The sequence below is a fragment of the Podarcis cretensis genome, assembly GCF_951804945.1.
Source record: "Podarcis cretensis genome assembly, chromosome: 1".
NCBI classification, from domain to species: Eukaryota; Metazoa; Chordata; class Lepidosauria; order Squamata; family Lacertidae; genus Podarcis; species Podarcis cretensis.
The window spans coordinates 5,076,839-5,097,933 of NC_137170.1; the positions used below are offsets into that span (position 1 = coordinate 5,076,839).

The window sequence follows — 21,095 nt, forward strand, 5'->3', positions numbered from 1 at the left end:
GCATGCTTTTGAACTGCTAGGTTGGCAGGAGCAGGGACCGAACAACGGGAGCTCACCCCATCACGGGGATTTGAACCGCCGACCATCTGATCGGCAAGCCCTAGGCTCTGTGGTTTAACCCACAGCGCCACCTGCGTCCCTAAAGTGCAAATTCACTTTATTGTGATGATTACTGTATTTTTCGCTCTATGACGCACTTTTCCCTTCCTAAAAAGTAAGGGGAAATGTGTGTGCGTCTTAAGGAGTGAATGCAGGCTGCGCAGCTTTCGCTGAAGCCAGGAGAGCAAGAGGGATCAGTGCGCACCGATCCCTCTTGCTCTCCTTACTTCAGGGATAGCCGTGAAAAGCGTCTTCAGGGCAATGGGCGGAATGCTCCCCTTGCCCTGAAGAGGCTTGGCGCGGCTATCCCTGAAGCCAGAACAGCAAGAGGGATCGCTGCTTTCGCTCTCTGAGCAGCGCCCCTTCAGCAAAGCGGGAGGAGAAATGGAGCCCCTTCCATTTCTCTTCCCGTTTTGCTGGAGAGGCGCTTCGCAGAGAGGGAGAGAATATATTTTTTTCTTGTTGTCCTCTAAAACTAGGTGCGTCTTATGGTCGGGCGCGTCTTATAGAGCGAAAAATACGGTATTTGTATACCGTCCTCTGTCTGTAGATCTCACGGCGTTCACAACACAAAAAAATACAATATATAAAAAAACCATATAGCCACCCGTCTCTGAAAGTGGCCTTGAGCTCCTTCATAGAATCATAGACTTATAGAGTTGGAAGGGAACCCTGGGGGTCATCTAGTCCAACCCCCTGCCATGCAGGAATCTAAACTAAAGCACCCATGACACATGGCCTCCTTGCTCTTCAGCATGGGAGTTATGGACTTTCTTTTTCCTCCACCCCAGGTGTGGTTGGCATGGTGAATTCCCCATTTTGTTGGACTCCAGATCCCATCAGCCCTGACCATTGGTCCTGCTGGCTGGGACTGATGGGAGTTGTAGTCTGACAGCCTCTGGAGGGTGCCAGGTTGGCTACTCCTGTTCAAACCTGTTTGCCCAGTTCTTTATTCCTGGAAATCACATGCTGATTTAGAACTTCAGCATCACCTGGTAGATTAGCAGGTCCCTGATGAGCTGTTTTTCTGCATGCAGGAAATGGTCAAAAGCGCCTCCTCCCCGCTATGCCCGCCATCTGAAATGGTACAGGGCATTGTGACGCACCTCTGTCACTGTCCTCTTCTCTGATGCAGGTGCTTCTTCCGCCCACAAGAGAATCTCAGAGCCACTTATAAATACTTTTTAAAAAATAAAAATTCTGGGGCTGGATTCTGTAACCTGCATATATTATGCAAATGGATCACCTTCGCGCCGTTTACCTTAAGTTGCAATATTTTGCTATTTTTATCTTTTTTTGCAGTTTTGCTTAATTATGAGGAAAGGCTGAGGGAGCTGTTTGGTGCAATGAGACACTGGGCAAATTGTGGAGTAGGCTTTGTGCATGCACTTTCAGAGATAACGATGAGAACTAGCACCTTGGTTGTTTTTTTCCCTAAGGAGAGCAGAATTTCTCAGGAAGCTGAATTCCACAGGCAATAACCATATTCTGTGAGACCTCTGGGCTCTTGTTGTGCACAGTCCTCATCATTGCCTAACTTGTTTCTTGGGAATGTCAGCTTTTGCAGGCGGAACAAATACCACAATCTCTGAAACCTCTTTTTTCCCAGGGTTCTGCTGACATCAGTTGGAAAATTTGACTTTGGGGGTTTTTCCGGCATGGTATCAATTAACTCTCCATTTGCAGCTACAGCTAGCTGTGAAGGAAAGCATGCAGTGGAATGGTGTTAATCTGGAAAAGAAGGAAGGTTGGAGAATCTTTGTTGACTTCTCGGCTTCTGAGAATTTATTGGATACGGCACTCCTGAATTTGGCCTTAAGGACTAGAAACGTAACTTTTTAAAAGCAAAAATAAATGCCGAATTCAGCACCATATTTCTGTGCTTTTGCAACTGCGGAGAGCAGCCCTGTGGGGAAATCCTGAGAAAAGTTAGCACAGCAACTTGGGGACACACACACAAGGTTCCCCATCCTTTCACTCTGGGTTTTAAAAATGCGGAGCAAGCAGGAGCCAGATTCCTCTTGTGTGGTCCAATCGCATCATACATGCATTTAACTTGCGCAGTTTCAACCACATGCAGTTGAAATTCTGCCATTGAAAATGTGCTGGTCCTGGGGAGGGTTACCGTGCGGCATGGTCTGAGTCCGGTCCTAGGTTGATGGTATGGAGGCTGTCCGTCAAGGGCGAAGCGGGGTCCAAGGCAGGGAGTCGGGTGAGGTCAGGAGCTCCGGCAGGAGAGCAGGACAAGGTGCTGGCAGAAACAGGTTACCAACGATGTTGCTGCCGCAAGCTGGGACTTGCCTCAGGTGACTCGCCTCTCCTGGCCTGGAGACGAGCGTTCATCCTGCGGGAACTTAGTTCCCTCCGCCTCTCTGCCCTGAGCCTCTGCAGCTCAGGAGAGGCTGGCGGGTTACTGGACCCAGAGGCAACCTCAGCTTCCTCTGACGGGGCTGAGAGTGGAGCACCTGCAGGCAATGGGTCCTCCATCACCTCAGGAGCCAGAGCAGACTCAGCTGATGCCTGCACCTGAGGATCCGGCACAGGTGAGGACCCTTCAGGTTCAAGCCCCTGCCCCGGCTCAGCTGGTTCTCGAGGCAGGGGCTTGAACCTGTGCAGGCTGGGATTCCTCAGGTTCAGCCTCTGAATCAGATTCCCAGGCCATCACAGAAATGCAAGCGAGGCAGAGACGTCTTAAGCCTTCCACCTTGCTTGGGGGATGGGGGTGGGCAAGGCCCTCTTGACGCACCGGTTCTTGGGGTGCTCTCGAGATCCCGTGGGGTCGTCCCAGGTTCCCACGAGATCTTGTGCGAGGATCCCAAGCCGGCGCACTTAGTGGACCTTGCCCTCCTAGCAAGGCATGTCCCCGATTTTCCAGGGACGGTCCCGGAATTATTATTATTTTTAATGTATTTTTATTAAAGATTTTCTTGATTTACAAAGGTTTGTGCAATGTCTCTCTCTCGTATTTTTTCCCCATGTAACATTTTTTTTTAACAAATTGGTTTCATTTGTTGAGGCATTAGGAAGAATAGGGGGAAACAGGTGGAGGGGGGGGAGATGAGTGAGGGTGGGGTCGGGTGATGTTTCTATTTTACTTACTACAGTGGTACCTCGGGTTACAGACGCTTCAGGTTACAGACGCTTCAGGTTACAGACTCCGCTAACCCAGAAATAGTACCTCGGGTTAAGAACTTTGCTTCAGGATGAGAACAGAAATTGCGCGGCGGCGGCAGCAGCGGAAGGCCCCATTAGCTAAAGTGGTACCTCAGGTTAAGAACAGTTTCAGGTTAAGAACGGACCTCCAGAACGAATTAAGTACTTAACCCAAGGTACCACTGTATATGTAGGGTTTGGTGATAGTGTTGCTTGTGCAGGTTTTTTGCTATTCACTTGTGTTCCTTTGGTGGTGAGAGAGGTTGGGGTTGGCCTAAGGTGTGGTCGTTCATTTGTGGTTGGCTGTGGTGGTCTTTGTTTTCGTGTGTGAGTGGGGTGGGTGGGTGTTTTGGATCAGGTTAGCCATATTGATTTGTATGCTATTGGTGGATTATTGTCCTTGTCTTGTTGGGCTGTGTATGTGATAAAAGGGACCCATACCGGGGTGAAGGCGTCTTCTTCTATTTGTCCCCGTGTCAGTTTCTGATTATTGGTTAATTTTTCTAGTAAGGCTGTTTCCCATACTATTTGGTACCATTGGTCCATGCTTATTCCTTTCGTGTGCATGGTATCTGAAGAAGTTTGCATGCACATGAAAGCTCATACCAATAACAAACTTAGTTGCTCGCTAAGGTGCTTCTGGAAGGAATTTTTTTTATTTTGTTCTGAAATATCTGTTACTCAAATGAAATGGTGAAAGTTTATTCAAACCCTGCCAGTGAATCCAGTCCATTCTGTTGTTTCGGCAAATAAACTGTAAATGGTTCCCAGACTCTTTTGAATTCCTTTTTGTCCTCTCATAGTTTGTCTGTTAGCTTAGCCAATTCTGCATAGTTCATCAGCTTTTCTTGCCATTGTTCCATTGATGGTATTTCTTCCGTCTTCAAAAAGAAATAGCGGAAGAGAATTTTAAATTGTTAAAAAAAGCATATAGTATTTTATTAGAGTGAGATACCAAAGAGGAAGAGGTTAAATCAGTTATGATTAAATGGGATCAGGATGTGGAACACAACATCCAATTTGAAAGTTGGGAAAAATTATGGAAAGTTGATATAAAATTTACAGATTGCATACTATTAAGAGAGAATTACATGAAAATGATGTATAGATGGTATATCACACCAGAGAAAATGGCAAAGATGTTTAGGAAAGAAAATAACATATGTTGGAGATGTAAGGAAAAGGAAGGAACATTTTATCATATGTGGTGGGAATGCAAATGCATTAAAAATATTGGGAAATGATATACAATGAATTGAAAAAAAATGTTTAAAATGCATTTTGTTAAACACCAGACAACTTTTTGTTAGGTATCTCAAATCAAGAGCTACCAAAATAAAAATGGACATTATTTAGGTATGAGACAACAGCGGCAAGAATCTTGATTGCACAATAATAGCTGACTCCCGCTTTTATTCCTTTCCAGCTGTTGCCCCACCATCCGATCCCTGCACAGATGGCACTCACACCTGTGCCCCATCCGACCAGGCGCGATGTGTCTACCATGGAGGGGGTTCGTTCAGCTGTGTGTGCCTCACTGGTTACACGGGCAATGGGCACAACTGCACAGGTAAGTGGAAGAAGAGCTTTGCCTTGGGCCTTGCCTTGTCCTTCCTCGGTGATTCCGAGACCAGCAGGAAATCGGTCTGGTCCTCTGGAACTCTCCCCCACTAGAGATTCAGCAGACGCTTTAAGAACCTGCTGAAAACTTTTCTTTTCCCCCAGCCTATGCAGCTAATTAGGGTTGCATCCTCCCACATTGATTAATGGATGTCCGTTTTTCCTTCTTTATGGTTTTATGGTTTTATTGCTAAAAACCGCTTTGATACAGGAGTATGCAAACAAACCAATAAACAAAATAAAATGTTACAGATGGTGCAGAACTGGAACAGCAATCACATTTGAGATTAGAATTACGACCTCGAATGATTAGGAAATCGATGATTTCAACACAATTCCGTTTAAACATATTCTTGCAAAGTATCTCAGATTTGTAAAATCGACGACAATTCCCATCCTTCAAGAATTTGCCAGAAAAATGATTCATTGAGGTTTTGCTTATTTATATATTTATTTGGAGATAGAAACTCTCAGGTGATTAAACTGAAGGCAGAGCCCTAGCAGTTCATGGCCACGGAGTTTGCGAAAAGTACGTCCTGCGTTTTTTTTTCTCTTGTGATGTGTGTGTGAAAATGGTCTAAAAACCTGTTCCTTTTCCTATCAATCTGAACGGGATGTGCTTTAAAACTGATGCCTCGTTCATCTCTCTCTCTCTTCCTACTCTAACTCAGCATCACTTATTACCTTCTAAATCGTTGTTGTTGTTTAGTCGTTTAGTCGTGTCCAACTCTTCATGACCCCATGGACCAGAGCACGCCAGGCACTCCTGTCTTCCACTGCCTCCCACAGCTTGATCAAACTTATGCTGGTAGCTTCAAGAACACTATCCAACCATCTCGTCCTCTGTCGTCCCCTTCTCCTTGTGCCCTCCATCTTTCCCAACATCAGGGTCTTTTCCAGGGAGTCTTCTCTTCTCATGAAGTGGCCAAAGTCTTGGAGCCTCAGCTTCAGGATCTGTCCTTCCAGTGAGCACTCAGGGCTGATTTCCTTCAGAATGGAGAGGTTTGATCTTCTTGCAGTCCATGGGACTCTCAAGAGTGTCCTCCGGCACCAGAATTCAAAAGCATCCATTCTTCGGCGATCAGCCTTCTTTATGGTCCAACTCTCACTTCCTTACATCACTACTGGGAAAACCATAGCTTGAACTAGATGGACCTTTGTTGGCAAGGTGATGTCTCTATATTAGTTTAAAAGTCCATTATTGCTTCTCGGACTTGACGTTTAAAACTTTGAGCCAGTTTCCCCCCTGTACCACTTTGGGACAAGAGAGCATTTGTCGCAGAGCCACGTCAGAGCAGGGCTTAGTGGCTTTTCGGTTCTGGAGATTTTAGGGGCTCAAGATAATTTTCTTTCGCCTTTGCTTCTGACGCCAAACTCTCAGGAGAGGAACACCTGCCTTCTCAAGTATGTGATCTCAGGTCCTCTGAATTCAGGCCAAAGGAGGGAGAAAGTTGTGCTGGAGACTTCCCGATTTGAAGCTCTGCCTCTTCTCTAGCATACCGGACTAGCGGTTGTGTTAGTTTGCATGGCATTTTTGTAGGGCTGAATCGAAACGCCCTCTTCCCCCATTTCACAGGCTGAGAAACTGAGAAGTACAGTTTGGCTATTCCTGGCAAGTGGGGAGCGAAAGGACTGTGTGAATTCAGGGGCAATTCTGAAATCTGGAGGCAAATAGCTCAGTCGGTAGAGCATATTATTTATTATTATTGTTTCTTGAATTTATATACTGCCCTATACCTGGAGGTTTCAGGGCAATTCACATAAAAAGATCACAGTATATAAAATTTATATACTGACTAACCCAATAATACCCCCCCAAAGCACTAACCCAATAATGTTGTTTAGTCGTTTAGTCGTGTCCGACTCTTCGTGACCCCCTGGACCAGAGCATGCCAGGCACTCCTGTCTTCCACTGCCTCCCGCAATTTGGTCAAACTCATGCTGGTAGCTTCGAGAACACTGTCCCACCATCTCATCCTCTGCCGTCCCCTTCTCCTTGCGCCCTCCATCTTTCCCAACATCAGGGTCTTTTCCAGGGAGTCTTCTCTTCTCATGAGGTGGCCAAAGTCTTGGAGCCTCAGCTTCAGGATCTGTCCTTCCAGTGAGCACTCAGGGCTGATTTCCTTCAGAATGGATAGGTTTGATCTTTTTGCAGTCCATGGGACTCTCAAGAGTCTCCTTCAACACCATAATTCAAAAGCATCAATTCTTCGGCGATCAGCCTTCTTTATGATCCCCCTCATGGATCACTGCCTTGCTGTGGTGAGGGACTTGAATAACTGAGAGAAGTTATGAGCTATGCCATGCAGGGCCACCCAAGATGGACAGGTCATAGTGGAGAGTTTTGACGAAATGTGATCCACCTGGAGCAGGAACCGGCAAGCCACTTCAGTATCCCTGCCAAGAAAACTCCATGGACAAAGACAACCCAATAATAACACACACACACCCCAAAGGGCCAAGGATATGGGATGTTGATCAGGTCAACCAAAAAAGGGAACGTTTTTGCCTGGCACCTAAAGGTATATAATGAAGGCACCAGGCGAACTTCCCTGGGGAGAGCATCCCACAGACGGGGAGCCATTGCAGAGAAGGCCCCATTCTGGTGTTGCCACCCTCTGGACCTCTTGAGGAGGAGGTACACAAACAAAGGCCTGGGAAGATGCTCTTAGGGTCTGGGTAGGTTCATAGGGAAAGAGGTGGTCCTTGAGGTATTGGTGTCCAAAAACCAAAACCAGCACTTTGAATTGGGCCTGGAAACGAATTGATAGCCAGTGCAGTCGGACCAGGATCGGTGCAATAATGCTCAAACCGTCTTGCTCCGGTGAGCAGCCTGGCCGCTGAATTCTGCACCAGCTGAAGTTTCCAGACCGTCTTCAGAGGCAGCCCTACACGGAACGCATTGCAGTAATCTAACCTTGAGGTTACCAGAGCATAGACAACAGTAGTTAGACAGAAGATTCTTATTTTGCTCCCTTGGACCCCAATACGTCTTGGGACATCCCTGTGTCCAAACTGCTTCACAGGCGATTTATTCCCTGTATACTCCCAGTCTTTTCTTCCTCCTCCACAGATGTGGACGAATGTGCGGAGAGAAGGTGCCACCAGGCAGCCGATTGCTACAATTCTCCCGGCTCCTTCTCCTGCCGCTGTTTTGCTGGCTACGAAGGCGACGGCTTCCGGTGCTCTCCAGGTACGGCCTCAGGGGCTGGAAAACTGGCTCTGCTCGATCCTGATGTTTCAGCTGCCCACCCACCCAGCGCCCCTCCGGTGGGGAGCTTGGCTGGAGGTCCTGAGGTCATGGCCAAGGCAGGTTTCCAGACTGAGAGCTACAATGCACATGGGATAAATTAGGAAGTCAGAAAGGGGTAAGGCCTCAATTTCTAGCCTGGTCCAAAAATAACAAAAAGGTAAGAAGAGCTTGCTGGATTAGGCAGTGGCCCATTAAGTCCAGCAGCCTGTTGTAATAATAATAATAATTTATAGTAATAATTTATCTATTTATACCCCGCTCATCTGGCTGGGTTTCCCAACAGAATATTAAAAACACTACAAAACATCAAACATTAAAAACTTCCCTAAACAGGGTTGCCTTCAGATGTTTTCTAAAAGTCAGATGCAGTGATACCTTGGTTCTCAAATTTAATCCGTTCCGGAAGTCTGTTCCAAAACCAAAGCGTTCCAAAACCAAGGCGCGCCTTCCCATAGAAAGTAATGCAAAATGGATTCATCCGTTCCGGCCTTTTAAAAACAACCCCTAAAACAGCAATTTAACATGAATTTTACTATCTAACGAGACCATGGATCCATCAGATGAAAGCAATAAACTGTACTGCAGTCACACAATCAATCCATCAGTCAATCAGTAGCTGAACTGGGCTCCACATAGTCACAAAAACAAAACAAATAGAGCCGCAAAAACAAAAACACAAAATACATAGCAAAAACAGACAGAGCTCAGCGTACGTTCAGAGCACGTTCGGCTTCCGAAAAATGTTCGCAAACTGGAACAATTTACTTCCAGGTGTGCAGTGTTTGGGTTCCAAGTTGTATGAGTACCAAGGCATTTGAGAACCAAGGTACCACTGTAGTTGTTTATTTCCTTGACATCTGATGGGAGGGCGTTCCACAGGGAGGGCGCCACTACCGAGAAGGCCCTCTGCCTGGTTCCCTACAGCGGCCAATCAGATGCCTGTGGGGGAAACCCTCTCCCCTCCTGTGTTTTCAGCAACTGGCATTCAGAAGGATTGCTACCTGCCAACAGAATGGCCTCACGTCCGCAGAGACATAGCCCCATCAGGGTAGCTAGCCGTAGGACGTTGGACCATGGTGTCGAAGGTCCGGGTTGAAATCCGCATCACGCCACGAAGTTCACTAACGATACGGCCCTAACTCCTTTTCGCCTCCACAGATGTTGACGGCAGTGTGCAAGGATGCTGCGTGGTTGCACACAGGAGCAGGGCTTGTCTACACAAACCCATGTGGACTTTAGACATGGAAAGAGGTTGTCTGAAATGCCATACGCCGGATTTTCCTGGACATACCGTATTTTTCACTCCATAAGACGCACCTTTTCCCTCCTAAAAAGTAAGGGGAAATGTGTGTGCGTCTTATGGAGCAAATGCAGGCGGGAGGCTCTGCTCAGCGCCTAAAGAGCCACACGGAGCGTGTGTGCGGCTGTTGGGGGCTTTTCCCCGAGGAGGGAGAAGGGCAGCCCATCACTGACTCCACGCGGCTCATGAAAGGGAGCGCTAAGCAGAGCCTGGGATGCATACAGGCTCTGCTCAGCGCTCCCTTTAAAGAGTATTTTTTCTTTCTTGTATTCCCCCTCTAAAAACTAGGTGCGTCTTATGGTCAGGTGCGTCTTATGGAGCGAAAAATACGGTATCTGGAATACAGCAGTCGAAAGCAGCGTCCGGGCGGAAATTGCTAAAAAATGCCCGGTGAAATCTGGATATACGGCAAGCCATGTCTCCTGACAATTTACCTTAAAAATAAAAATAGCTCCAAAACTTTTTATATTTTTTTGCGATTTTGCCAAGAAAGCTCAACACCTTTGGGCAAAACTCTGCCAAAAAAAACACAAAACCCTCAACATTTTTTGTGATATATCAGCTTATCACACTATATGCCAACTCTAGTGGGGTTGTACCCCGATATTTCAGATATGTTGGAGACATCATTAAGAGGAAGCCTAAGGCACCAGGCTTTTCAGCAGAGATTGGCCGGCCATCTGTCGGGGATGCTTTAGATGACCCTTGTGGGTCCCTTCCAACTCTACAATTCTATTATTCTTTCTCCCGGCCGGCAGGGGGTGTGCAGAGGATGACCCGCTGTGAACACGAGCGGCTGTACGCCAGCCAGCGAGGCGCTTCCTTCCCTGGGGCCCCCCACATACCCGAGTGTGATGACCAGGGGAACTACAGGCCACTGCAATGCCACAGCAGCACCGGGTACTGCTGGTGCGTGGACACAGATGGCAAGGAGATTCCCGGCAGCCGGGTGCCACCATCGACTTCCCGGCCAACTTGCAGAGCTCCAGGTTAGTGCCTCGTCTGTCCTTCGCTATGCTAAAAAATCTGGGGAAAACAAGGCTGGGTGCTGTTCCTCTCGGGGTCTAGGACAGGGGCCAGCAAACCTTTAAAGTAGGGGGCCGGTCCACTGTCCCTTAGACCTTGTTGGGGGCCGGACTATATTTTGGAAAGAAGAAGAAGAAGGAATTCCTATGCCCCACAAATAACCCAGAGATGCATTTTAAATAAAAGGACACATTCTACTCATGTAAAAACACGCTGATTCCCGGACCGCCTATAGGCCGGATTTAGAAGGCGATTGGGCTGTTGGTTAAGGACAATTAAAAGTAATAGGGAAATTAAGAAATGTAGATTAAGTGATAAAGATTGAAAAATCTTCAGATGTGGTTGATGGAAGTCCAAAACATTGTATAAGATAAGAAAATACGTTATATGATTGTTGGGAATGATATGTTTATATATATATATATGTGTGTGCGCGCGTGTGTATGTGTGTGTATATATATATATATATATATATATATATATATATATGTATGTGTATATTGAGAGCCAGTGTGGTGTAGTGGTTAAGAGCGGTAGACTCATAATCTGGTGAACTGGGTTCGCTTCCCCGCTCCTCCACATGCAGCTGCTGGGTGACCTTGGGCCAGTCACACTTCTTTGAAGTCTCCCAGCCCCACTCACCCCACAGAGTGTTTGTTGTGGGGGAGGAAGGGAAAGGGGAATGTTAGCTGCTTTGAGACTCCTTAAAGGGAGTGAAAGGCGGGATATCAAATCCAAACTCTTCTTCTTCGTGTATATATATATATATATGTGTGTGTGTGTGTGTGTGTGTGTGTGTGTGTATATATATATATATATATATATATATATATATATATATATATGGAAAACAAAAAAAACAGAAGGCGATTGGGCTGGATCCGACCCCTGGGCCTTAGTTTGCCTATCCATGGTCTAGGAACTTGCCTGAAGGCATGTGAGCATCTCCAATGCTTTCGAAAGCTGTCCATCAGCATTTAACTTGCACAGTTTGAGCTTGGTTGAAACACCACCAAGTTAAATGTGGGCAGGGCAGAGGACATTATTATTATTATTATTATTATTATTATTATTAACTGACGTGTTAAATTTCTAGACTGCCCTTCATCCCGGGATTCCAGGGCGATTTGCAATATAGAAACACAAAAGTAGGTATTCACCAGAGAAGGAATGACCGCTGGGTCCTGATTCTGTAATATCTGCTAAGTTTACGGTGCTACCAGGTTTAAGACCTGCTGAATTTGGATGCAAGGCTTCAGTGGCGATGGGGGTGGAGTCTGGGTTTTGGGAAGACCTGACGTTCCAGTATTTCTCTTTCTTTACAGGTTTGCAAACCTTGGTGTGGGTCACTTAAAACTAGCATCTCTCAAACTTGGGTCTCCAACTGTTGTAGGACTATGTTCCCCATCATCCCTGACCACTCGTCCTGCTAGCTAGCGATGATGGGAGTTGTAGTCCAACAACAGCCAGGGACCCAAGTTTGAGAAACACTGATTTACACCCTCTTGGGTTTTTTTGTTCGTCCTTCAGAGCCCACCCAGAGGCCGCAGACCATGTGCGAGCGCTGGAGGCAGAGTCTTCTAGAGCACTACGGGGGCAGCCCGAGGGGCGACCAGTACGTGCCCCAGTGCGACGCCCTGGGCGAATTCACCCCCTTGCAGTGCCACGGGAACAGCGGCTACTGCTGGTGTGTGGACGAGCATGGGCGCGAGGTCCAAGGGACAAGGTCGGAGCCTGGAGTTCCCCCCGCGTGTAAGTGCTATGGCGTCAGAAGCAATTCTCTGCAAAGCCTTCAGGGGAGGTGGCTGGGCAGAACACATGCAGCATGGCTGTTTGGGGACGGAAAGGGGCTCCGTGGCAGAAGACACGAGGATGGGCATGGTGGAGCCAAGGGAGGAAATCCTGTGAGGCTGGGGAAAGTTTTATTTTTCAGCCAAGGTCCACTTTCCCTTCTAGTCAACGTTATGGGGGCCACATTTATTTTTAACTTACCATATTTTTCCATCTATAAGACACCCCCTACTTTTGGGGACTCAGATTTGAGAAAGTTGGGGGGGGGGGAGATGTATCTATGCACAGTGCTACCTCTGGTTACGTACTTAATTCATTCCGGAGGTCTGTTCTTAATCTGAAACTGTTCTTAACCTGAAGCACCACTTTAGCTAATGGGGCCTCCTGCTGCAGCTGCCGCGGCCGCGGCACAATTTCTGTTCTCATCCTGAAGCAAAGTTCTTAATCCGAGGTAATATTTCTGGGTTAGCGGAGTCTGTAACCTGAAGCGTATGTAACCCAAGGTACCACTGTATAAGATGCCCCCTAATTTTTGAGATAATTTTGTAGGGGGAAAACCTAGTCTTATACAATGGTACCTGGGGTTACAGACGCTTCAGGTTACATACACTTCATGTTACAGACTCTGCTAACCCAGAAATAGTACCTTGGGTTAAGAACTTTGCTTCAGGATGAGAACAGAAATTGTGCTCCGGCGGCGAGGCAGCAGGAGGAGGCCCCATTAGCTAAAGTGGTGCTTCAGGTTAAGAACAGTTTCAGGTTAAGAACGGACCTCCGGAACGAATTAATAACTTAACACGAGGTACCACTGTACACGGAAAAATACGGTACTTACTTACTTAACACACCAATTTTATATCCCGCTTGACTGCGGAAAACCGCCAAGTCGTTTGCAAAAAAGAACGACACAGCGAGATTGTTAGTGAAAACAGTTGCGGCGTTAATTTCAAAAGAGCTATAGAATAAAAAACACACCAGCATACTAAGTATCTGGGCAGGCTTGTCCAAGCAGAAACGTTTTTAGCAGGTGCCAAAAGGAGTAAAAGGGTGTCAAGAGGCGGGGAGTTCCAGAGGGTATAACCGATGCTAATTTTTAAAAGCAGATAAGAGGGTGGGGAAAGTGGTAGGTAAGACTGGTATAGAAAAGACCCTCTTGCACCCCCCACCCTGAATCGGAAGAAAGGGGCAGGGGCTGTGCAGGGAAGCCCCATCAAGCAATCTCGTTGGGTAGGCAGTAAGAACACACACAGTCCTTTGGGTACCATCTCTGAGCCATGTAACACCTTTTGCCTCTCCACCTGGGTGGCTCAGTTGGTTAGAGCGCGGTGCCGATAGCGCCAAGGTTGCAGGTTTGATCCCCGTATGGGACAGCTACGTATTCCTACATTGCAGGGGGTTGACTAGATAATACTCGGGGTCCCTTCCAACTCTTCAATTCTCCCGCAGGCCTGCCCAGCGTCGCCCCTCCGACCGTCCGTCCCTCTCCGCGCCCAGACGTCAGTCCCCCCTCGGCCGGGACGTTCCTGCTGTACGCCCAGGGCCAGCAAATTGGCTACCTGCCTCTGAACGGCACCAGGCTTCATAAGGAGGCAGCGAAGACCCTGCTCTCCCTGCATGTAAAGTATTTTTCCTGGGGGCGAGGGTGGGGTGGGGGCAAAGGAGGAATGGGTGGCTCTTCCCATGTCAAAAGACCACATCTTCCCATGTCAAAAGACCACATGTGGGGAGCAGGGGCAGGATAACCCCGATCCTGTGCGCAGCAATGCAGGATTCCCCAACCTGCTGCCCACATCTCTGGAGGTGGGAAGGATCCAGGATGCTGTGGTCAGTGAACTCCCTGGCTGAGTGCAGATCTGCCTTCTGGTGGTTCCCTCGATACATTGGGTATCGTGCTGTTGGGGACTTCAGAATACAGACCAGAATGGAAAAATCCAGGCAGCAATATTTCTTAAAGAGAAGATTTTATTCAATTTGGTTTTTGTCAGACAAAAAGCAAAAAGGGGTGCATTCAGGAAGAAATGAGAGAATGCCCCCGAACACCAGGGGCAGACAGTTTTTATACCCTTAGGCAAAGCAAAAGTTCAGCCCCTTGACTCACCCCTCAAACATTCCCCTTTATGCATATTCATTAAAAGCTCTACCAATAGGAAAATTGGTGGCGGCCTTTTGGTTCCAAGCTGCGTTATCCACTAGGTGGTGTTGTAAGCTCATAAACTCTCTGACCCACTTACAGTTCCTAGTAAAACCACATTGACCATCGGTTTTCTCACCGTTAGTCTTGTGGTGAGCTAAATCTTCCTGTTGTTCGCTCTTGACTCGGTGTTTTACTGGAATTGGGTCGACAGCTAGCTTGCAGGTGTGAAGTGCTCTGACCACACTTGCTGCATTTACAAAAATGCTTTGTGCAAGAAGAGGAGAGAAATAGGTTTTAGCTTTTAGCTTTTAGCTTGCTCCTTATAAAATGGCTTCAGTCTGGCTCTCCAAAGTGGACCCAGGTGGACCCCTGGTCCTCACTCCTTCAGTGCAGCAAAGGCCCTTTGAATAGATAGGTGTTTTGATGAGGCTGCATGTGCATGATATCTGCCGAGACCACATAACATCGGTCCTGAAAGACCTACATTGGCTCCCAGTATGTTTCTGAGCACAATTCAAAGTGTTGGTGTTGACCTTTAAAGCCCTAAATGGCATCGGTCCAGTATACCTGAAGGAGCGTCTCCACCCCCATCATTCTGCCCGGACGCTGAGGTCTAGCGCCGAGGGCCTTCTGGCGGTTCCCTCATTGCGAGAAGCAAAGCTACAGGGAACCAGGCAGAGAGCCTTTTCGGTGGTGGCGCCCGCCCTGTGGAACGCCCTCCCACCAGATGTCAAAGCGATAAACAACTACCTGACATTCAGAAGACATCTTAAGGCAGCCCTGTTCAGGGAAGTTTTTAACGTGTGTTATTTTACTGTATTTTTGGTTTTTATGGAAGCCGCCCAAAGTGGTTGGGGAGGCCCAGCCCGATGGGCGGGGTATAAATAATAAATTATTATTATTATTATTATGGAGGGGCAACCCCCCCAACCTATACATAAATTCCTGCAACACCCCCCAATATGTTTCACAACTTAAACCCTTTTTGAGTACATGCCCTTGAAAGCTGTTAAAATGAAGACAATAGAGACAGACAGATTTCACAGTGAAAGTTGTCTCACTGACACACAGCGTTCAAAATTGGGTTCTGGTCCCACCATGGGAAAAGGATCCATTTCCCCTTCCTTCCTCAAACTCTCCTGTGCCTTTAAATACTGCTCTGAAGCTCCCCTCTCAGAGACTATTCCTCCCATCTCAAACGGTTAATATTATTTGCCCAGATTTTTAAGGAGCTCCCAGCCAAGAAGTGTTGGCAAACAAAGCTTCCAGGAAACTATTTGGGGGGTGGGGGTGGTTTGTTTTCGGCGAAAGGCCGCTGTCCTCCAGACCACCTCTTCATGGTCAGAGAGAGAGCACTTAAACGTGAAATAAAACAAAACCCCAGCCCAGTGGGGAATCAAGCAAATTCGCAGAAAATCAAAACAGGCAGAGAGAGAGAGAGAAGGACCTCCAGGGTTTCCGTGGGGAAGAATATCACCAGTTGAGCAAAAGTTTTTCCCGAAGATGCAGCTCTCTGGAGATCGTGGACTCATTTAAACACTTTCCTTGCTCTCAAACAGAAAGTTTCCAAAGAAACTGTGTATATGTGTGTTGAGGGGGGGCGGACAGAATAGACGGAATTGGTTGGTAAAAGGTGCTGATGTTTTTGAAGTTATTTGCAGGGCTGAGCCGGGACATTTTGGTGCCTGAGAAAGGATACCTAAAGTGCTCCACTGTCGGAGCTGGGACGCATCTGATTACCAGTTGGGGCCATAGCTGTCAACGTTTCCCCCTTTTTAAGCGAAATTCCCTTATTCTGAATAGGATTCCTCGCGAGAAAAGGGAAAAGTTGACAGCTATGATTGGGGCATCTGGTTGGGCACTGTGGGATCGGGACGCTGGATTAGAAGAGTCATTGGCCTGATCCTGTGGCAGGGCTCTTTCCAGGGTGCTCTCCCCCGCCCCCAAACAAACAAAACGCAGCAGGGAGCGGACAGACACAGGCTATCCAAAAATAATTAAGCAAGTGCATTTATCGTGCATTAGTGGCATTCAGAACCTTTGGGCCAAAGTTCATAAAATCATGCACGAAGGTGGATAGAGAAAAGGCCCCCCCCCCATCTCTCATAATGCCAGAACTTGCAGACATGTAATGAAGCCGAATGTAGGAAGATAGAGAATGTAGGTGCATGCTCTAGTTATCTCCCCCTTGGACTACTGCAATGCGCTCTATGTGAGGCTACCTTTGAAGGTGACCCGGAAACTACAACTAATCCAGAATGCGGCAGCCAGACTGGTGACTGGGAGCGGCTGCCAAGACCACATAATACGGTCCTGAAAGACCTACATTGGCTCCCAGTACATTTCTGAGCACAATTCAAAGTGTTGGTGCTGACCTTTAAAGCCCTAAACGGCCTCGGCCCAGTAGACCTGAAGGAGTGTCTCCACCTCCAACGTTCTGCCTGGACACTGAGGTCCAGCTCCAAGGGCCTTCTGGCGGTTCCCTCATTCCAAGCAGTGAGGTTACAGGGAACCAGGCAGAGGGCCTTCTCGGTGGTGGCGCTCACCCTGTGGAACGTCCTCCCATCAGGTGTCAAAGAGATAAACAACTACCTGACATTTAGAAGACATCTGAAGGCAGCCCTCTTTAGGGAAGCTTTTAATGTTTAATCGAATTTTTGCTTTACCAGGAGGTCAGCAAGCCTCACTAGCAGGGGGTCAATGGTTTCTCTACGTGCCTTATCGTAAAAGGGACATCTAAAAAATATGTGTTCAGGGCTTCCTATATCCCCCAATGGACAGGCGCAAATTCTCTGGTCATATGGGACTTTTTTAAAGGATCCTTCCAAGACCGGTGAGGGCAGAGCCCAGCTTCTGGCAAGTGTAAAAGCCCTTCTTGCATTTTTGGATACAAGAAAAAAGAGACATGCTGCTGGTGCAGCTATATCTCTCTCGATTTTGTAGTCAGGTCACCTTAAGCAGTCCTGTTGTTTCTTGGTGTCTATAATTCTTTGCCTAACCATTGCTTTTGCTTGGCCCAAGCCCAGACTTAGAAGGGTTAGAGGGGCAAAACCCAGTTTCTGAAGAGTGTTCATATTCAGGGTTTTTCGCATTGGCTGCTAAATTAAACCAGTGCAGCCAGTTCTTGACAACTCATCTAGCAAGCAGGTGGTTCCTTGTAAGTTCCAGAAGCAGGAAATAGCGACTGGATTTCTTGGAAGCTGATAATACCCTTGCCTCAATGTCTGGCTGCTCCTCTCTGTGTATATGCCCCCTCTAGGGTTCTATCGTGGTGGGGATTGACTACGACTGCAGAGAGAAGATGATGTATTGGACGGATGTTGCCGGGAGGACCATAAGTCGGGCAAGTCTGGAACAAGGGGCAGAACCAGAGACGATTATCCAATCGGGTATGTGAAGATTTCTTGTTTTTAAGCAGTAAAGTAAAGGTAAAGGGACCTTTGACCATTAGGTCCAGTCGTGACCAACTCTGGGGTTGCGGCACTCATCTCGCTTTATTGGCTGAGGGAGCCGGTGTACAGCTTCCGGCTCATGTGGCCAGAATGACTAAGCCGCTTCTGGCGAACCAGAGCAGCGCACGGAAACGCCGTTTACCTTCCCGCTGGAGTGGTACCTATTTATCTACTTGCACTTTGACATGCTTTCGAACTGCTAGGTTGGCAGGAGCAGGGACTGAGCAACGGGAGCTCACCATGTCGCGGGGATTTGAACCGCCGACCTTCTGATCAGCAAGTCCTAGGCTCTGTGGTTTAGACCACAGTGCCCCCTGCATCCCTTTTTTAAGAGTACGTCGTGCAAAATTTAATATAAAGTGATTCAAGTGGATTAAAAAAATTATACTGCATTCTTGACTATATTTTATGTATTTCTGTTGCTATCGGTAACTAGAATGGAAATGTAGTCTTACCTTATGAGTGTTCCTTTTTTCATTTGACTTTTCGAAACTCCTGCCATTAAAGGCAAACTTGAATCGGGTATGTGGCTCGCTTCCTCTGGGTTCCCAGTCCATGTTGGAGGTTGTGAAATACCGCCCCACCCCTGCTCATATTTGCAAAGACAGGAAACTTCCCCTAAAAGGGAAACTTGGCAGATTTTTGCTCCAAGGGAGTCTGCCGTTGTCCAGGGATTGTTCTGGAGGAAGCAGGATAGATGCAGGACGCACCTATCACATGCAATGCCCGGGGGAGGGGGGCAGATCAGGTATTTTGCAGCAGTTGGAGGCGTGCTTTGTAAATGCCAGGCTGCAGTTCTGAAATGTTCATTGAGGGGCACCAAGAGTCAGGGAGGACTTCGAGGTGTGCAAGACTATCGGGCTTCGAAAACCTGGTAAGGCTGGATCATCAGTTTTGTTGAATTAGTTAAGCTAAACATTCTTAACTGGATGTTGAATAAATGTGCAATTAATCGTAATCTGGTGAACTGGGTTCGCTTCCTCGCTCCTCTACATGCAGCTGCTGGGTGACCTTGGGCCAGTCACACTTCTCTGAAGTCTCTCAGCCCCACTCACCTCAGAGTGTTTGTTGTGGGGCAGGAAGGGAAAGGAGATTGTTAGCTGCTATGAGACTCATTCGGGTAGTGATAAAGCGGGATATCAAATCCAAACTCTTCTAATTGTGACTGTTTTGAATTGCATTGCGCAATTCCTTATTGGATTGTGCAAACCGCTCTTGTGCATAATGCGTTTTATAGGTTTTCTCACTTCCCAGAAACCTGGAAGTGGCATGATGAACAGAATAGCAGGGAACATGCAGGCTGTACCCCTTTCTTAAAACCTCGAAGTCAATGAATCTTTGAGCCTCCATCAGTCATTTCTGGACTTCTCCTCCCGCAGGGCTGATGAGTCCAGAAGGCCTCACCATCGACCACCTCCGAAGGACCATGTTTTGGACAGACAGCGGCTTGGACAAAATCGAGAGTGCCCGGCTGGACGGCACAGAGCGCCGCGTCCTCTTTGCCACAGACCTTGTCAACCCTCGTGCCATCGCGGTGGATCCCATTCACGGGTGAGTGGCAGGCCCCGCAGAGAAGCAGAAGGGAAATTTCTGAAGTCGCTTTGTGAAAATGACACAGTCTGAAGAGCATCTCCTTCTGCCGTCTTTGCATCGATTGCAAAATGCAAATGAACCAGGGTTCGTGGGGGTTTTAGGCTGCAATCTTATACCTAGTTATTTGAGAGTAGCCACACTGAACTTACTGTATTTTCCCGTGTATAAGACGATGCTTTTTGCTTTAAAAAAATTCGGCAAAAATTGTGTGTAGTCTTATACACGGACAGTGAATACAGAGGAGGGGGGGACGTGCGATGAATGGCAGTAGCAAGCAGGAGATTGGCAGTGGCGATTGGGCGGGTGATTGGTGGCTGCGGCAAGGCCTGCTAGTGATTGGCTGTGGCGAGGCGGGCAGGCGATTGGCAGCTGCGGCGAGGTGTGCGATCGGCATTGACTGTGGCAAGTGGTGGGCAGGCGGGTGAGTGATTGGCGGAAGTGACCTCCCCCACCCATCCCAAAAAGCTAAACAACTTAATTTCTTAATTTGGGGTTAAAAAAAATATGGGGCGTCTTATACATGGGGGCGTCTTATACACAGAAAAATACAGTACATCTTCAATTTAAAAAAAAAGAAAAGGGCAAAATAAACAAGAGGATGGAGAAACCCCTCTATCATAGAATCGTAGAGTTGTAGTGTTGGAAGGGTCCTCGAGAATCTATTCCAAGCCACTGCAATGCAGGAATTCTGCCCACAGCTGTCTCTGTGGTTGTTGCTGTTTAGTCGTTTAGTCGTGTCCGACTCTTTGTGACCCCCTGGACCAGAGAACGCCAGGCACTCCTGTCCTCCACTGCCCCCCGCAGCTTGGTCAGACTCATGCTGGTAACCTCGAAAACACTATCCAACCATCTCGTCCTCTGTCGCCCCCTTCTCCTTGTGCCCTCCATCTTTCCCAACTTCAGGGTCTTCTCCAGGGAGTCTTCTCTTCTCATGAGGTGGCCAAAGTACTGGAGCCTCAGCTTCACAATCTGTCCTTCCAGTGAGCACTCAGGGCTGATTTCCTTCAGAATGGAGAGGTTTGATCTTCTTGCAGTCCATGGGACTCTCAAGAGTCTCCTCCAGCACCATAATTCAAAAGCATCAATTCTTCGGCGATCAGCCTTCTTTATGGTCCAGCTCTCACTTCCATACATCACTACTGGCAGCTGTCTCTAGGTGGGTTTGAATGACCAACCTTCTGGGTAACAGCTAGACACATTGGCCCATTGCGCCACATCACCTCTGAGCAGACATGCACGGAGTTGTACAGGTAATAATTTTGAAGGGCAATCTCATTATTTTATTACCCGTACAACAACCCTGTAGGGTAGACCAGTATTGTCATTATCCCCATCTTACAATCGGAGAGTCGAGGCTACAGGCAGAGGAGAGATCCAGCCAGGGGGCTTTTCAATTCAGTGTTTGCTCCCTTAGCTACAGCAGCACACCAGCACTGTCAATTCACTCAGATGCCTATTCAGACTGCTTATATTAGCAAGATTCGAACTGCCAACCTTCTCATCAGCAAGCCCAAGAGGCTCGTGGTTTAGACTACAGCACCACCCACTGAACTTCCGTTGCTCTGTCCCAGCTCCTGCCAACCTAGCAGTTTGAAAGCACACCAGTGCAAGTAGATAAATAGGTACCGCTGTGGTGGGAAGGTAAACGGCGTTTCCATGTGCTCTGCTTTCTAT

General features: G+C 47.7%; 1 protein-coding gene across 1 annotated transcript in view; it reads left to right on the top strand.

The window, feature by feature from the left end:
* NID2 (nidogen 2) overlaps nt 1–21,095 on the top strand; it is a 74,050-nt gene that overhangs the window by 47,954 nt on the left and 5,001 nt on the right. The window contains exons 11-17 of the mRNA XM_079982905.1: nt 4,679–4,822; nt 7,946–8,065; nt 10,184–10,414; nt 11,982–12,203; nt 13,689–13,858; nt 17,636–17,765; nt 19,208–19,379. Of these exons, the coding sequence (XP_079839031.1) occupies nt 4,679–4,822; nt 7,946–8,065; nt 10,184–10,414; nt 11,982–12,203; nt 13,689–13,858; nt 17,636–17,765; nt 19,208–19,379 (1,189 nt within the window). The remainder of the gene's footprint in view (nt 1–4,678; nt 4,823–7,945; nt 8,066–10,183; nt 10,415–11,981; nt 12,204–13,688; nt 13,859–17,635; nt 17,766–19,207; nt 19,380–21,095) is intronic.